This window comes from Danio rerio, chromosome 20 (assembly GCF_052040795.2).
Source record: "Danio rerio strain M-AB ecotype USA chromosome 20, GRCz13ab, whole genome shotgun sequence".
NCBI lineage: Eukaryota > Metazoa > Chordata > Actinopteri > Cypriniformes > Danionidae > Danio > Danio rerio.
In genome coordinates, this window is record NC_141040.1 from 27,945,001 (window position 1) to 27,964,820 (window position 19,820).

Below are 19,820 nucleotides of genomic sequence, written 5' to 3' on the forward strand. Positions count from 1 at the left end.
AGACTGCAAAAAATAACACACACAAAAAAAGCTACAGGTGCATAAAAAAGTTGCCTGTAGTGTCTCGCCTGAATCTCCATTTTCAAGAGTCATTGATCAAAGCAGATTTAGCTTAGGTTAGTCGCCATCTTAGATTATTGACAAATCCACGTTCGTCAGATGGCTCCGTGAAGGGCAGAGAGTCCTTGACTGAAAGCCTTAGTATTCAGCTCAGTGCTCGGCTTGATATGTCTGACTCCGGCTCTCTCGTTTGATGGGAGTTTGATTGCGACAGTGGACATTTTTCAATGGCTGCCATGAGAAATGTGAATACTATTATCAACCTGCAATGATTCATTCACCTGATGTCTAATAAAACTTCGCAATCCAGATGAATCATGGCTTGCTCATGGAGGAAGCCAACCCAGCAGACTGCATGTAGTGACAGAAAGCGAGGCTTTGAGATCTGACAAACACAATCGGCCTCTAGCTAGCCATTATAACACCAACCAAGGCGAATTTAAAAGCCATTCCCACTTTCAACATTCATGAGGACAACATTAATGCTGCTATACATATGTGTTTCAATAGAAAACAAATACTTGTATGTATTGCATCTGACTAATCAGTAGATTTTTATAAAAAAAATTTGATCTTTAATGGCTGTTTTAAATCTTTATATATTCTGAATGCAACTTTTCCATAAACTATGGAGCATACTGGCTTATAGATAACATCAAGACTAGCACATTGATAATAACTCCCCAAAAACTTCACTGAGCATTGAGTATATTGATGTAAAATGCATTCCGTGAATACCAAGCTATATGAATAACTGTGTTCGTAGAGTTCGGAGCTCATATGAGTATTCTCTTTGAAATACAGTACAGGTTGTCAGTTTAATGCCAGTTTTCATCTTTTGGTTAAACTTTTTTGCCATCACATATTATAAAATGCCCTGCTAGACTCCTTTTGGACTTGACTGACAAATTCAACAATTATGGGATGGATGATTGGAGAGCTGATCGCTAAGAACACGCTTCACAAGACCCACTGCAACAAACACCATTTAACTGAATCCCAATAACAGCAAGAGATCTGATCAATAAGTGTGAAATAGAGACAGAACGCCAGCTTCAAAGCTAAAATAAATTCAAATAAATAGATAAACAAATTAATTCATTAATAAAAGAAAGAGATTGTAATAATAACAAAAAAAAGAGTAACAACATAAAAATACGAAAATAAAATCAAATTGAAGAAATTATTGGATTACGGTGGCTTAAACTATATTCATATTTGTTGCATTTGTTATTAATATACAAATAAATATCAAGGCCATATTTTTATAACTTATCCTTAACCTTATGTGAAGCATCAACAAAGAAATTCTCATGAGTGGATGCTTAAAAAAGATGCCTATGTAAACAAACAAAATGTAACACCTTTTTACAGTGTGCTTTTGAAGAATATATGCCTTCTATGCATGTTTACATATATTTTAAAGGACCTGCTATTGTAATACCTTTAAATAATCAAAATCAGAAAGACCTTTATTGCCAGGTATGTTTGCACAAACAAGGAATTTGTTTTCTTGAGAGGAGTTTTCAGTGCAACAGAATGACAGTGACACACTGTAAAACCCAACATTATCAAATGAAATGAGTGTAGTTAACTCAAAATGTACTGAAAGTTAATTCTATTCATTTAAAAAGAGTTCTGAACTCAGTGTTGAAGCTAATGAGTTAATTTAATACCTCATTACTTCAACTTAAATGGAGTAAGTTCACAGTAACCGTATAGATTAGTTTTTGAACTTAAATGGTTTGTTGCAATCGGTTTACTCAAACAGTTGGAGTTATCTTAACTTATTGGGTTTTACAAGAGAATTAAAATATTAATAATAATGTACCAGAACTAATCAACAACAACCCTAAATCAAACAACGCCAAACTTACATCAAAACACAGAGCTTTCAGGCTACTATAAACTTTCATCTGATTGTAATTCGGTGCACTGATGTGACAGTAGATTGAGGCGCAGAAGGGTAAGTGTGTGTACAGCAGGGTCGTGTCAGCAGAACCTGCAGTATCCCGTATTATACATGGTCTGAACTCTGCTCTGGGCTCACAGACATGACTACTACTGACTCTATAATAAAAAAATATATTTGAGACTGACAGTAATACACTAAGACAAAGGCAGGACACCCATACTGCACATGCTGACAAATCATACAGCATAGATCTCAAACTTAAAGCCTGGAGGGCCACAGCTCTGCACAGTTTTGCTTCAACCCTATCAAACAAAGCTGATCCAAATAATCAAGGTGCTCAAAAGAGCCATGAACACCTTCATTAGTTTGATCAGTTGTGTTTGATCAGGGTTGGAGCAAAACTGTGCAGAGCTGTGGCCCTCCAGGCTTTGAGTTTGAGACCTATGTCATACAGACTTTCATATAAATGACTTTATAGTGACGAAATGTGCTTTTTGAAAATGATAACAATAACAACAACAACAACAACAACAACAACAACAACAACAATAATAATCTCTTAAAGGTGACGCAGTGGTGCAGAAGGTAGTGCTGTCGCCTCACAGCAAGAAGGTCGCTGGTTCGAGCTTCGGCTGGGTCAGTTGGCGTTACTGTGTGGAGTTTGTATGTTCGTCCTGTGTTTGTGTGGGTGTCCTCCAGGTGCTCCGGTTTCCCCCACAGTCCAAAGACATGTGGTACAGGTAAATTGGGTAGGCTTAATTGTTCGTAGTGTATGAGTGTGAATGAGTGTGTATGGATGTTTCCCAGAGATGGGTTGCGACTGGAAGGGCATCCACTGCGTAAAATAAGTGCGCAATAAGTTGCCGGTTCATTCCGCTGTGGCGACCCTGGATTAATAAAGGGACTAAGCCAAAAAGAAAATGAATGAATGAATGAATGAATGAATGAATAATCTCTTAAAATGATTAAAATATCCTTTGAATAACTTCAGGTACTGAGAGATTGTTTAGGGCGTTAAGTTGGCATAATTTTGCTAAATCATGCCAGGTCATCAAGAGACAAGTGTTCACTAACTTTTTAATAGTTAACTAGTCTGTGATGCTGCATTTCTCAACTGTAACTTGTAGCTTATAAGCAATAAATAACTAAATACAAAAACAAAAAGTAAATGAATGAAGAAATAAAAAAGCAGAAACATAAATGCATAGGAAAGTGAAAACTCAGAGAACCAGGAAATATTTAAAGTAAAAAAATAAGCAAACAAGAGTAAACCATAGAAAAAAATAACAGAAAAATAGAAAGTCAGCCAAATAAACAGAAGTGTGACAGTAAATAGATAAATGAGTAATTAAAGGATTAATACATACACAGAAAATTTGTAAAAGAAAAAAAAGAACTTTAGAAAAATAAATAAATATTAAATAAATGCAAATAATTGAAAAATGACCAGAAAAAGCATGTTTTTGTTCCGCATTTATCACCAGTGTCCAGTGCATCTATTCTGGTTCACAAGCCAGACCAATACCAAACCAGCAATGCTAGGGTCTAATCGAAGCAGTGAATATCTCTCTCAATATATCTTTCTCAGCCCTATCTGTTACTATAAACACTCCACATGTCCATCTACTTTCCACTCCAAGTATATTCAAACAAGACAGGGGAGTCACCCAGATGCCTGTTCTGCTCTCCAACATATATTTAAACAAAAAGCACGATATACTGCATGTTCCTTAGGAAACATAAGCAAGTGTTCTGGGCACTTTGCGCATATACACACACACTGTCATGCATTTTAACAGGTCACTTGCTTTTTAGAGTGTGTGTTTTTGGCTGGTTCTGGCTGTATTTTACTGCTATGTTGCGTCTGCTGGTGCTGGACTGGGTTAAAAAAAAAGGGGGAGATGGGCAGAGAAGAGGTTGGCTGGACCTCAGCCACTCCCCTGCTCTTCATCTGCCTGCTGTGTGTTAAAATATATCCACACACAGACACACACACGTGACTCTCCTTCCAGAGTGACCAGACATTACCTTATAGAAGAAGCAGAGGAAAGCAAACCAGAGATGTGCTCTCTCTCTCTCTCTGTGTCTCGCTCTCTCAAATCACAGCCCATCCCTTCAGTTCATCTGCACTGAAAGAACCTTACATTCATTTTTTTTTTGCCTATTGCAATGCTATTTATACTTCATATTTATCCAGTTTTCCATTTTAAAATATTAACTATTATTTAAGATTCATGCTTAAAACTCAACAAAAACTACTTGGAAATTATGAAAAATACATTTATCTTAACTAATAACATTGCTCAAAACAAAAACAAAACTAGTTCCCAAATGTGTTTTTTTTTTTAAACATTGTTTTAAAGTTGTAATTACTTTATGATTTTGTTGTACATGAATGAATTTACAAATTAATGAAAGAACAAATCAATCAATCAGTCAACAAATTAATTAATAAACAAATTATTCACATTTGTTTTAATTCATTTTTTACTAATAGCGTTTTCTTTTCTAAGATGTGCTGTTAGATCTATCCACAAAACCATCAACTAGTGTTTGCAAAACAGTTTTTTTTTAAATAAGACTCGTCGCTACAGCAGAATGAACCACTAATTAATCTGGAATAGGTTTTACTGAATTCCCTGCTCTGAACCTAGCCATAAGTGTGCAATAAATCATGTAACATACTCACACAATACAGCCGATTTGTTTTTTGTTTTTGTCTAATTTCACATGACTTTGGAATGACAATATGTCCCAATAAATAATAAATAAAAGACTTCTACTGTTTTAAAAATGTAATAAATCTATTTCTTTTTAACTTTTTATTCATTTTTTTATTTTATTCAGATGAAAAAAAAGTCATTTCTCAGCATGTCCCCCTCTTTCTGTCAATGGGGCGTCTCTGTATACACAGACTCCCATGACTCAACATCTCTAGCGGTGTGAATCCAGCCACTGCTCTGCTCTGTTTGTCCCAGGAGGAAGAGGGAAAGGGAAAGAGAGGGGCTTCTGGAGCTGTGCCCCGAGCTGGCTCAAATTTCCCACTTGTCAAGCCTGATGGATTTGGCTAAAAATAAAAGAAAGTGGAGGCCCATGACGGCCGGATGAATGAATGAATGAATGAATGAACTCTGCTGCAGCTTTAACCCCCCCAAACAAATCCCCAAAAAAACAGTCCCTGATAACCCGCGACGGCAAACCCAGACCTTCCTCCCTCGCTTTCCAACAAAGATGTGATGATGCCAAGAGAAGTGCATTCCTGAAACAAACGTGCCTCTTTTCCCAAAGTCCAGACAGTGAGAAGCAGCAGAGAGACACAAAAGAGACACTAAACACATAGCAAATGCAGGAAGAGACTGGGGATTCCGTCGCTTTTATTCATTCAACTCCCTTTGAGCTGCATGAACTGACACTTCACAATAGAAAAAATACTGCATAATGTGTACACAAGAGGATCGGGGCAAGTTGTCACCCAAGCATCAAAAGTCAAATTCAATTCTATTATATGTAAGACATATATGTGTGTGTGTGTGTGTGTGTGTGTGTGTGTGTGTGTGTGTGTGTGTGTGTGTGTGTGTGTGTGTGTGTGTGTGTGTGTGTGTGTATGTATATATATATATATATATATATATATATATATATATATATATATAAATTAAATAAATAAATAATTAAATAAATAATAAAAACTTCTACAGGGTTTATGCAGGTTTTGCCAAGACAAATTTAAGACATTTTTAAGACAATCAACAATCAAGAATGACATTTTCAGACTATATGGCTAAACGCTAATTTCAACATAACTTAAAAAAAAAAACTCAACTAAATGCACAGCACTTAAACTAAGTGTACTATTATAATATTAGTTGTAAATAGAGTTTATGAGATGAAATGTGTTGCTGGTGATTATTTTGATTTTAAAATGCAAGACAATTGAAGTTTTTTTTTGTAATTTTATTTTACATTTTTTATTGGTTATTAACAAGACCATACATAGTAGTATACAATACAACCTAAGAAAACTTAGAAAGTTCCCCTCAAAATAAAATAAATAAAATGTATGAATTTTAAACAAATATATCTTCTGAGAAAAAAAAGACAAATAAAATTAAAAAATAATAATTGAGCAAGTTTACAATAAAAGAGTAAAAAAAAATTAAAAGGTTGCGTTAAGGAGTCAATATTTTATTTTAAGACCCCGCAGATACCCTGTTCAATAATATATAAACAAAACAACTTTATTTCAAAACTCATTAAACCTTACACCTAACATTTAATAATAATAATAATAATAACAGTATTTAATATATTCATTATAAATATAAATTATTAAAATATGAATCAAATATAAACATTATTATTATTACTAATAACAATATTCATTAATATTAGAATATCAGTAATCCACTATAATAATAATTATTATTATTACAGTAACAATAATAATGATAATTATAATTATTAATATTTAATTAATAACTGTTGTACCCCATATGTGACAGTTCAACATCTATTACAACAATAATGATGCAAATATTAAATAACTTTGTGCAAAAATCAGCCTTAAAGTAAAGCTAACCTCTCACACGAACAGGTTGAGAAAGGCTACACTACTGGAAAAATGATGCTGTGCAAATAATTTAGGCCATTCCCAGACACCAAAGGGAAGGAAAGGGACACTTGCAAAGGAAAGCAAATAAAGAGAGGAAGGCTTCAGTGTGACCTTTGCCAGGGCAGACATTTCTCTAGTCAACTCTTTAGTGCACATCCTCCAATGTCATCCCAAAAAGCATCTGCTCATAGCCTCGCAGGCATGAGCAAAACATTCCCCAGATATTTACCATATGTTTAGCCAACTTCAAAGTACTACAAGGGTACAGCACTGTGCCAACTGTGACTACAGCTGTGGTAAACGCCCATACTGCAACTCACAGAGGTAATATCTAAAACACTGACCAGCAACAAACCAGTTAACAGCTACTAACCAACCAATAGAGGCCAATAGAAATGCTGTCAAGGCTATTATTTCATTATAGGCATCAGGTTATTTTGTTTTTTTTACTTTTAGCTTTGTAACATTTTTTGATTAAAACATTATAATCATCTGCTTCATATAAACTCAAATTATAGGTATTGTCTTCAATATACATCCAAAAATATATATAATAAAAAATCTGGACAGCTAATTTTCGGGAAGCTAATTAGACAAAATCAGTACCTGGTTTCACCTGGCCTAAACGGTTACCCAAGAGTATCCTGAAATACCTTCCTTCACCTAATCTCGTGTCAGGGAGGTGATACATGATACAGCAGGGTTAAAAATAGCCTTCCTCTCTCTCGTTCTACATGACCTTTCACTTGGTGCTCTCCTTACCGCTCGGAGCGTTGGAGGAAGCCTCAACACGCAGCTCTTTGACACAGAGGAGACTCCTCCAATCAAAACACACCCAGAACAGGAGACGGTGTCATAGCCCAGAGTTTCTCACGGGGAAGTAAAGTGAACTCAGAGACCGGTGTCACATTTGTGCTTCATAAAAGAAGCAAAGGAAGTGACTGAAAAGAAGTTATGCAAGGCAACACCAAATGGTCATCTATGCAATGGATGTCGTCAGTCTCTCGCAAAAGTCTACCTGTCCTATTAAAATGCAGACGAAATATCAACTGACCCCTCAGGGTGTGACCGAAGAGTGGGATCATGACTGCTATATGATGAAATGTTCGGTGAAATCAATAGGCAATTTTGTGTCACTTAATCTTCGGAAATTTTTTACAGACTGTTTTCCCACATAAACGTTTCGAACGGTTGCAAATGTCGCCAAGTTCCATGACGTAAGTGCCAAAGCTCTCCTTTGAGACTCAAACGAGCACGTGTTCGGCGAAATCTCAAAATCTTTGTTTTCATTTTTATGTCGATCTAGACAGACCTCAGAAACATTACATCACTAAGAGTCCCCCCTGGCGGCATCGGGACCCTTCACTTGTGTGGTTTCATCAATCAATGCCCTTTGAGAGAAAAGAATGCACGAGAGGGAGGGAGAGACGTGAAAGCCATTTGTTTTCTTTGTTAGGCACAAGCGGAAGACTTGAATCAATAGCTCAAGCCTGTGAATCAAACTCTGGAGGTGGTCTGCTCGCAAACAAGCCGTTCTGAGTCACACGTTTTAACGAGTCATTGCTTTCGAACTTGGGAGAGAATGAGAAACACACCACTGTACCGCTCGGCCCTGATGCAGCTGTGCCGGGCATCTTAATCCATGACATTACAACATACTTAAATCACTCTTTCCTTTATGTTCTTTTTCCTCTGTTGACTGTGTTTGCTGGTTTAATGTGAAACACATAAAGTCTGAACATGAGATGTAGTACTTAAAGGGATAGCACATAAAAAAACAAAACATGTAAGTCCACCTGAAATCTAAATTTCAATGTATTTTTGCTCACATTGTTATTCTAAAAGTGGATAGTTAATCTGTGCAAGTTAATCCACAGATTTATTCGGGTTGTTTTGATAATAGACAATGAAAATCTGATCATTTGCTTCCACATTTGGCGGTCCTTCTGTTGATATCAAGCTGAGGGTTTCTGTAGCAACTGTATATCAATAACCTTAACCATGCCTAGGGTTTGCTACAACCCGCGGTTTGGTAACACGTGGCCCGTGGATTAATAATTTTTTTTACAGGTAGAATAATCCTAAATTTGTAACGATCACAGAGAAATCATCTTTCACGTCATTCAAATCACATGTATGAAAGCATTTAAGCTTTCCTGTAAAATATAATGATGAAGAAAGAAGTTGTGATATCATAAGTTGTGGCATTATTCGGGATGTGGTGGGTTTCTTATGTTATTAAAGGTGTTTTCTGTCACTACTTGTTTGGCCGGCATCAATGCATTCAGTGTAAGCTGTATGATTAATCAATAAAAGATCAGGATCTCAACACCCACGCAACATAAATAATAAATGATGGTGATTTGCATAGGTTTATCAATCCTTCAAATCGCTGCTTTCAAAATTCTAATGCAAAAATCAACCAAGAGGTTCAGTCTTTTAGTCTTTTGAGTTAGTTATGGAGTTACAAACTGGGGGAACACTTTATAGTCTAGATATAACCACTGATGTTTATGGTTAAGATTAAAATCACGTCATTTGCGTGTAACGATGCTCAAAATTGAAAGTTGTAGGCAGCAATTACATTATTTAATAAATAGGTGGTGACAACTAGACATCAAAAATATGCCACCGTATAACTCTTCAAAAATGACACATCTAGCAATGAAATATGAAGTGTTATGAGAAAATAAGTGAATTATTTATTTAATTTATTTAAAAATGAGACTAAAATAAATATGAATTGCACAAATTATAATGTTAGATGTCTAAATTTAGCGTTATCAGCAACAGTAGTAGTAACAGTGAATTTATCACACTACTGAATATTTTAAAATTAATTTTTATTCAGCTGATTATTTCTTTATTTTATTTTATTTTTTTTAAATGACAGGTTCTAAGTTCTGTTTGTTAAAACCAAAAGTGTCTTGCAGTACTGTTTTTGTAATAAATGGAAAGCCTCTCTTACCATTAGTTTACTGTTAGAGAATGACGTAAAAGAAAGCCCCATCCCCCATCAATATTCCCTTTTAGTTGGAAACATACCAACATACTGAAATAAAAGTCTCAGCAAATCTGGTTCAGGCAGAAATTAATTCTAGAATAATTTCTCAACCTCATTTCTTTATTACATTTTTAAAAATTTACTTTTGCCATTTTTTGCTTTAATGATAGATTGGTAGCTGGACAGAAAGTGAAGTTGGAGAGAGAGAAGGGAGGGAAGGTTTGAGATTCAAACTTGGGACACCTAAAGTGCAATGTGTCTATACCTTCAAAGCTATCTACACTGTCACTCACGCTCATTTCATCACTTTATTAATGTCAGTGGGGTCTAATGTTGTTTTAAACCCCATTGGCTTTGATTACAATAATTGTCCGGTCTGGAATGGCCTGAAGATGAGTAAATAATGGCAGTTGTCTCTTTTTGGGTTAAGCAGAAGAGAGATTATCACAGAGATGAGAGAGAGTGAAAAATAAAAACAAAAGCGTTGAGCGCCTGCTGCTCTCCTCTTCCACACAATCCAGTCATTCAAAGGCATTCCTGGTGCATGATGGGGGAAACTTCACCCACTCAGAGTTATAAGTGCATGCAACATGCCTCACTAAGACACGAACAATGTCCTCTTTCACTTGCTTCACCCCATGCTGCACATGCAGAAAAGCACGCTGGGAACGGGACAGATCGCTGCTTCACAGTATGCACAAGCTCTGAGTAAAAACTGAGGGTTGATACAGACTACAATCATAAATGGAGGATATACAGTAAACCTGTTGTGATTATAGATTTATCGAGACATTTCAAATGATCAATTTATTTTTTATGCCTAAGCAATAGACTGCATGTGATCTTTACTTCAGATATATAAAAATCAATCTGTATGCTTTAAAGCCAATTTGTGTTTTACATGAGGCGGTGAAATCTGAGATGACACTGTGAAATCTTATTTTCCAACATGAACACCTCAAAATCCAATCAAAGAACAGAATCAAGAACCATCAAGTTTGGCCTTGTCAGAACTTCAGACTGATGGCAGAAGGTTTAGACTGGACTATAGTATGCAATTAAATTAAATTAAATTAAATTAAATTGAATTAAATTAAATTAAATTCATCTTTATTTCTATAGTGCTTTTACAATTGTAGATTGTGTCAAAGCAGCATAACATAAGCTTATAAGCTTAATTATAGTAAATTGAAACTGTGTTAGTCCAGTTTTCAGAGTTTAAGTTCAGTTTAGTTCAGTTCAGTGTGGTTTAATTTTCACTTCTAAAAGTCCAGACACTGAAGAGCAAATCCAGTGATGCACAGCTCCACAAGTCCCAAACCCTGTAAGCTAGTGGAGGTTGTAATTTTCATTGTTCATGCACTGCTCACACTATGGTGTACAGCAACCAATCGCAATTCATAATGTCAGCATCTTATAACATGTGTTCAATAAAATGTGAATGTAAAGAGTTATCGGTACCAGACAAAATTTTCAAATGGGTACATCTGTAATTGTGTCTCCTAAACGGCATGTTTCAATACCATCGTGACATGGTGATAAATCTTTCACATAAGAAAAGCAAAAATAAAAGGCAACGTGTTCTCTGGCTGTCTCCAAAGTGTTTCTTCTTGCTCTATTTATTTAGCACTGTGACTTACATACTTCTAAGCTAACTTGCATTGTAGCCTACAACTGGATAGGTGTCAATATCGTACACTCTCCATACTTGTTTATTAGATTCTAATCTCTCTGTAGAACGTTTTATGCATCAAATGTTCAGCCAACTGCCTGTGGATGTGATGCCTGAGGCTGAGACTAAGTCCCGCCCTGCATTTTTGTTGTTTAGAAAATCCATTACACCCAGATATGTTGCAATAAAGAAAATATCTGTTTTGTCACTGTGACTTCAAACTAACTAGCAAAAAAAGCATGCAATAAAATGAATATGAAATATTTTGGATTATGCACTATTCAGTATTACTCAAAGAAACAAATTTGACCTAATGCACTTAATCCACTGAGCCTTTAAATCATCTCAAATCTTGATGGAAAATATGATGATCATCATTAATTTGTGGAATCATGTAGTGCGAGCTAAAGGCATTCTGAAACAAAAAATTTTGTTCAATCCTTTTTTAAAAAAAATATATAATTCAATGTGCAATAAGAAATGTTTGTATTAAACTAGAAAAATGCAAAACAGAAGCATTTCCACAAGTAGCCTTAGCATCTGGATCCACTTTACGTCATTTCAATAGTCAGATTACCCATGGCTGACTTTATGAACCTTGGAAGATCTGTATAAGCTCTGCTCCTCAAGCAAAAATCATGAGTTTGTGCCCTTTTAGTCTACATTACTCACTGATACCTGCTCTCAAACGTGTTACTATTTAACAGATAGTTCACCAAAAAAAACAGCAACCTGTCATCATCTCCTCACCCTTTACGTGTTCCAAACCTGTTTGACTTTCTTTCCTCAGTTAACCACAAATGGAGATATTTTGAAGAATGTTGAAAACCTGTAATCATTGACTTCCACACTGTTTGTTTTTCCTACTATGGAAGTCAGTAGTTACAGGTTTTCTGCTATTTTCTTTTGTGTTTAACAGAATAAAGGAACTCAAGAAACACTTGCGGGTGAGTATACACAGAAAGAGCCGTCACTGGGATGGTACCCTTTCGAAAGGTGCATATTTGCACTTAAAGGGTCCTTATTAATACCCCAAGGGTACATATCATTACCTAAAAAATACAAAGCGTACTTCTTGAAATTTTTAGGTGCTAATATATACCTTTAAGGTATCAATATATACACCCTTTAAGTACAAATATGTACATCACCAATATTTCTGAGAGTGTATATTGAGTAAACCTTTATTTTTGGGTGAACTATCCCTTTAAGAATGTCCAATGACAACAATTGAAAAGGCTCAGTAAGCAGCATGCTAATCTTTGAGTGAGTCTTAAGGCATCTATTATGCTTTCTAATGAAAACGTGAAACCAAATTTGTCTTAACCTACACATAAGGTGCATGTGAGAGAGTTCATTCGAGGATATTTCATAGTCATTTCAGAATGATCGACTCTTTCCCTCTCATGGCCGAAAAAAAACAACTCACTCCGTTGTATTAAAAGTTCAACTGGAACCTCTGACTGAGCTTACAGGGAAAATGGATCCTCCAATGCATCCATAATTAGATTGAACCTTTTGGCAAAGATCCGCCTACAATGAAAGTTGATTTTCTATATCGAGTTAATATTGCAGTCACTTTGCGGCTCGATATTTATTTATACGGCTCTTTTTTGCAGCACCTGGAGAGGAAACTGAAAAGGAAGCTTTATTTCCTTTGCAAAACACTTTAAAAATGGACGTACATCAAGCAGAGCATAACTTTCAGCAAATCTGTTTGGTCAAAATGGCTTCCTAACTGAAACGGAATTTTAATGAGGGTGTAGGTTATCTCATTCAACCTGCCGCCCCAAAGCACCACAAGGGGACATTTGAGGACACCTGTCAAACATTTACCCACTGCGCAATTGACCCGGTTACCTCTGTGACCGTGATCCATTATGTTTGCAGGCTGCTGGGTCTAAATCCAATTCTGACCCTCAAAACAAAATTGCAATCCCAAACCTGGAGGCACATTCAAGACGCCCATCTTTTCTGCATATGCATGAGGTGTAAAAGCAAAAGTCAAAACTCAAATTTGATCACTCACAGTGGTTTGCTCCATTGTTTGACTGCTCTGACAGGAGGTGGCAATGACAGCTCCAAGTGTTAGCATGCGCTGAGATGCTCCCGCGTGACTGTGGGATTGAGACGCATGTTGTGGTGCAGCGCCAGCAACACTTCTCGGATGGGTTTTCGGGGTCGACGGCACAGGCCTCCTCACAGAGGAGTCTCTCTCTCTCTCTGTGGATTAAGCTCCACCTCTGTCACGCTAACACACGCCCCTCCGACTTCATTGACTGTAAACCTCAGCCATACTTCCTTTCCTGTAATGAACAGTGAATTTCTTATTGTCATACATGAGAGTTTTTTTTTTAAAAAAGTCACAAGAAGAAATGAGGGTTTACATCTTATGAGGCAAATTATTTTTAAATGACTGGGCTAGACACCTGTTTTCGATCATGCTTCTTCAAAATGAGTCACGTCATGAACGTCTGGCAGAACAACAGCAGAATCGCTTCTGGAAAAAGCGATAATTCCATGTTTGTAAAGTGATCTATATCATGTGTGCTTTCAAAAATAATTCAAATGTAATTTGGAAAGGTTGGAAACTTGTTTTGAATTTCAGTGTTTATTAATGCATGACAAATGCATAAAGTTTTGCCAGCTAATGGACTTTCAATAATATTACACTGTAAAAAAAATGCTGTTTTCCACACAATTCCTTTACATGTTTGTAAAGTGATCTATATCATGTGTGCTTTCAGAAATAGTTCACATGTAGTTTAAAAAACTTGGAAAATTGTTTTAAATTTCAGTGTTTATTAATGCATGATAAAGAAATTTTTTAAAGTTCTGCCAGCTAATACACTTTCAATATAATTACATTGTAAAAAAAAATTTTCACAAAACTTCTTGATGTTGGTCCAACACAAATGGAACTTAACTTAATCATTTGTACAAATTCAAGTAGACTGAACATAAAACAATGAAGTTTTTCCCAAAAAAACTTAAAAAACAGTGATAATGCCATGTTTGTAAAGTGATCTATATCATGTGTGCTTTCAGAAATAATTCATATGTAATTTGGAAAAGTTGGAAAATCGTTTTAAATGTCAGTGTTTATTAATGCATGATAAAAAACGTTTAAAGTTCTGCCAGCTAAGACTTTTAATACTATTCTGTAAAAAAAATGTTTCCTACACAATGTTGTCCCAACACAAATTGGTTATGTTAACTTAATAATTTTTATGAATTTAAGTAGATTGAACATGAAAAAAATGAAGTTGTCCCCCAAAAAACCTTAAGAAATGTAATAATGCCATGTTTGTAAAGTGATCTTTATTATGTGTGCTTTCAGAAATAATTCATATTTGGAAAAGTTGGAAACCTGTTTTGAATTGCAGTGTTTATTAATCAATGACAAATTACTGCTAATGCACTTTCACTGATATTACACTGTAAAAATGCTGTTTTCCACACAATGTTTTCCCAACACAAATTGATTAAGTTAACTTAATCGTTTGCACGAATTTAAGTAGAGTGAATATGAAACAAATAATTGTGAATTAATTTGAACAAGCAGCAAATATTTTTTTTGAGTGTACAGCTCATCAGCCTTATGCATACACTCAAAAATTACGTTTGCTGTTTGTTCAAACTGCTTATACAAAATAAGCTGAAACACCACAATTCTTGAGGTGTTTTTTTTAGGACAACCTAATTGTTTGATGTTAAATCCACATCATTTCATAAAAATTAATATGTTAACGTAATTCCTTGGTGTTGTGTCAACATAACTCGATTGTGTGGTAGCCAGCATTTTTTAATGTACAAAAATTTAAATGAGTAAAAGTTGTGAAAAGGAGGAAAAAGGTGTAAAACTGAAGAGTTTTGAAATTGAATTATCCTCGCTTTGCATTTTATTGATCTATTTTTTGGTAATCTTTAGAATTTACCAATGGTTTTACTGCTTTTATAATGATGTTCAAGTATTGTATACAGTTTTCAGGTCACAGTTAATGATTCATTCATTAGTTAAAATATAAGGTGATTTTTTTAAACTTTAATGTAAAATAAAACCATGTACATTTCTATTGTAACATTTACAAATTTTGCAAAAGGAAATCACTAAGACCAATGAAAAAAAAATCTAATTATGCTAATACACAATTGTTTCTTTTCCAGAACAAGTTTCATGGAAAGATTTTTAAATGTTAAAAAAGCACGTAGGTATGTGTCAGACAGACTGTCTGAGAGGCTGAAATGTTACATCACCCCACATTTTTGGCTTTCTCATTTTCCATTTTTCTTGAACTTAGTAATTGCTGTAAGCATTTGCCTTTTGGCAAAGGTGGAGTCCTGCTCTACAAGATCTTTCCTGTCTGTGTCTATAAGAGATGACAAACAAACCTGACGAGTTATCTGAGGCTTCTAAGCATCTGCAAATACATGATTCACTGCACAACATCAAACTGCACAATTATGCGTTATACAAGTATTTATGAATTACAACACTGTGGAAGCCTGCACTTCTGTACCACAAACTGAACAAGAACTGCTTGGCTCTTCAAAATAGAGCTGTCACCATGATGATATACAAGACTAATTTACAAAAATCCTTTCAGTGAACATTTCTCAAGAGACATTAGTTTGAAGAACATTGTAATCTAAATAAGGAAATGAGGAATGTAAGTGTTCTTTGGAAGTTAAAGTTTTTTTAAGAATCATAAATATCAATAAAGAGCCTTCATTTATAAATGGTGCACTATAGAAAGTAAATATTTTAAAGTCTACAACAAAAAAACAAAAAATGAGGAAGACTACAAGATAAATGGCTTTTTAAGTTAAATAACAGAAAGATTCTCTTGTAAGAAAGACATTTTGAAACTGAAAATTATTATTTTTTTAATTCATCTGTTTTATTCAGAAAATTATGTATTCAGTAAATTGTGCTTTGACTCTTAAAATATATATTTAGAAGTAGCATGCTTTATCATCTATGCAAAATGCATATTTTTCAAAATTTGACTGAAATCATATATTTAACTGTCCTTACAAAAACAAATTCATTAATGCTTTTTTGTTTTTACACTTTATTTATTTATTTTCAACATGGTTTAAAATTAAATTTTAAGAGATATAAAACGCCACATTTAGAACAAACTAGAAAATAAGAGTTAAACTAAGAATTGTTCAGATTATTCCTTGCAACTAAACATTTTTATTTTGATAAATTCTGTAAATTCTTAAATTCCTAGGATTTATTTCTCCACAAGTGAATGGAGCATTTGTAAAAGTAAAAAAAAATAGATAAAAAGGTAAACAGAGATAAGCAAGGATTTTTTGTTTTTTAAAAATCTGAAATGCAAATGAGTACATTCTCTATGTACAATGAGCATTTGGTTGATAACTTTTTAGCTTTATCTTTTTGTAGAGAAAATAAAGTTTATTATTTAAAGCTTATTATTATCTATATAACCCTAAATTATTTATTACATAAACATTGGAATAATTTATGAATTTATATTATACTATTTAATCCAATTGTGATATATATAATACATCTTTAGTATATTTCTTTATAATCAACACACAACATATAATCATAATATATTATTAAAAACATTTGCATTCTTTATCTATTAAAAGTTATTTAAATAACTGTTCATACCACATTATGAACTTCTGTATACTTTAACATTTTCGAAGCTTATTAATATATAAATGTCCACAAAGTCGTATATACATCTGCATCACTACCCGTAATCCAAAACAATAATACCAGTAAAATTCTGCACAGTTTTAACTAAAAAATTAGAAACTGCAGTGCATTTTCTTTCTAGCCACTCATCAATGGAATGACTGGGTCTTGGACTCATTGACCCCTGCCACTTCAGCCTGTTGACTGTAAGTTAAGGTCACAGCTATTGACTGCAGGCATATAAATCTTTCCATACCTAACAGTGGGTGGACCAGTTTCTCTATCAGCTACCTGATAAATCCAGCCTGACTCTGACCGGCATGCAGGGAGAAATCCATTATGGATCAATGCATTCTTACCAGCTTTTTTTATTTTACCAGAGCTTTTGAGGTCTGTGGTCATGACCAATGCACTCTCTGTCAGGTTAAGAAACTATAATTGTGTCCTGCATACACCCACGTCAAGCTTCACACCTCAGGCAAGTCAATACAGCATTCCATACATCAAACACAAATATATGAACACTCGAATACCGCTTTTAAAAAAGCAAAGACTCGCAGAAGCTTCAGCTACAAAACCCCCACTTTTTTGGGGGGGTGTGTGAGCAAAATCAAGTAATTTTGTATGCTCATTTAGATGCAAATGAGCTGCTTAAAAATGACGATTTAAGCTGCGGTCATGGTGCACTTTTTGCCCCATTGACTTCCATTCATATGCAAGCGAATGCAGCAGACTGGAAGTGCAATGTATGTGTCAAGTTTTGCATGTCACTGGGTTCGAAAGTTCAAACTTGGTAAACTCTGACTGGCTATTCTGCATCACGTGTATGTGTGAGACCACAAGATTAAAACCTGCCGTCCGTTTTATCTGTCACATAATCTTGTTTAATCCCACCCTTTTCTGCAGCACTGTCCGATAAAATGTAGCATTTTCAAAACAGTGCTGTTGTATGGTGTCGTCGTTCCCTGGCTTTTTGCACACACAAGTAATGATTCTCTGTGAACCATTCAGCATTCAGCAGCGAGTCTAGCTCCACCCTATCAGTTTTTGTCAGGTAATATCATCCTTGCAATTGGCGAGTTGCATTATGGGTGTAGCCGCCATTTCGGGGGGGGGATTCGAATTCTTGATAGCTGTTCACTGGTTTGATTGTTTTCGCAAAACAAACACATGGATATACGTTCTTGCTGCATAAGGGCTGTAACAGTAAGTCCCGTGATTGAAAAGGAAACAAAATTAATCTTGGTAACAGATTTTTTATTTTTTTTCCCCTTGGAACAATGTACTGTAAAACCCAACAGTCAATTGCATCAAATGATATGAGTTTAATTAACTCAAAATTGACTGAAAGTTAATTCTACTCATTTGAAAAGAGTTTTGAACTCAGTGTTGAAGGTAGTGAGTTAATTAAATACCTCATTACTTCAGCTTAAATGGACTAAGTTCACAGTACTCGATAGTATTAGTTTTTGAACTTAAATGATTTGTTGCAATCAGTTTCCAAACGGTTTGAGTTACCTTAACTTTTTGGGTTTTACAGTGTGGATATGGACAGAAGGTGGCAGAAATAACAAAAAGGTATCGGATGGCCTGGGTTGCTGCAGTAAGACGCAAAAATATATGTTTTGCAAACATATCTCTGTGTATGCATGTGTGTTCTCATCATTTTCATAAAGGTAAGCACTTTTAATTAACTTTACAATCATTGTTTGGGCTTTAAATACTTATTTTAATTCAATGTAACACTTTAACACAACATTTTAAATCTATCTGATTTAAGCATTGTGCATATGGATGTAAGATTATAAATTTAATTGATACTGATTGTTAAAATATTGAAAAATCACGTAGGTTACACCTGACTTTAACTGTTTTTCACACCCCTTGTAAAGAAGTTGATTTCAGAGAGTCTTTTATTCTAAGTAAATAAAGGTTTTTGTTGTAAACATTCCAGGATTTTTCTACGTTTAGAGCATTTATTAAACGTTTTAAACCTCTAGATTGAAGCTTTATAAAACTGCATTTTTTTTAATCAGTTAGAAATTGTATAACTCCAAAATGGTGCCTGTGTGATGTCACACACAAAAAACACACTTGAATGACAAAGACAAATTGTGCCAGGCACCCTTACAAAAATGTCCAAAAAAAGTGAGACGGTAAACATAGTTATTTATTTTTTTTATTTTACTTTACAGAACTGCACTACTCAGTGGAAACGAGCCATTAATACACAACTAACCTTTTCTTTAAAAATTTAATTTGTCTATAATGTCCCCATGCCTCAGGGGTCTGTGGAAAAGGATATGTTCACAGATTCGTCCAACCACAAAACATTTTTAAAGTTTTTCTGGCTCAAACAGTGTAAACCTTTAGCTGTTACAACTAATAAACAGAAATAGAGGAAATGTGCAGATTAAGGGGCGATATATTATTATAAGATCACCTTCATACAGTGCTCAGCATATGTAAGTACCCCCCTCACAAATCTCTTATTTAAATTCATATGCTCTATAGGATGCTTTACAATATTATATATTGGCACATATACACTAGTTTAGTCAGTACTGAAGCCAAATCTGGAGCTAATCTAACAAAATATCTTACAATAATTGTTCAAAATTTAGCAGCCCAAATTTATATGTCAGGGAAAAAATATGAAATAACATTTAGAAAAAGAGCAAAAATTAAGAGAAGCAAAAACTATATATAAAATTTTGTTAAAAAAAAGATGTAGTTTGTAATTTTGTTTTGCAATATTTTGCATGAATTTAAATGTATTTCTGAAGAGTTTCTGTCACTAAAATATTATTTTAATACATATATCTGTTTAATGAATCTGTTTTGTTCAAATGCATTAATATACTGTATATTACC

At 34.5% G+C, this 19,820-nt stretch overlaps 1 protein-coding gene across 2 annotated transcripts in view; it reads right to left on the bottom strand.

The window, feature by feature from the left end:
- bach2b (BACH transcriptional regulator 2b) overlaps positions 1-19,820 on the bottom strand; it is a 147,522-nt gene that overhangs the window by 110,546 nt on the left and 17,156 nt on the right. The window contains exon 2 of one of the 2 annotated variants that reach the window (XM_087298216.1): positions 13,293-13,569. The exons of the other annotated variant lie outside the window; for it this stretch is intronic. Coding sequence (XP_087154342.1) covers positions 13,293-13,358 — 66 coding nt within the window. The 5' untranslated portion in view covers positions 13,359-13,569. The remainder of the gene's footprint in view (positions 1-13,292; positions 13,570-19,820) is intronic. 2 annotated transcript variants of the gene reach the window in all.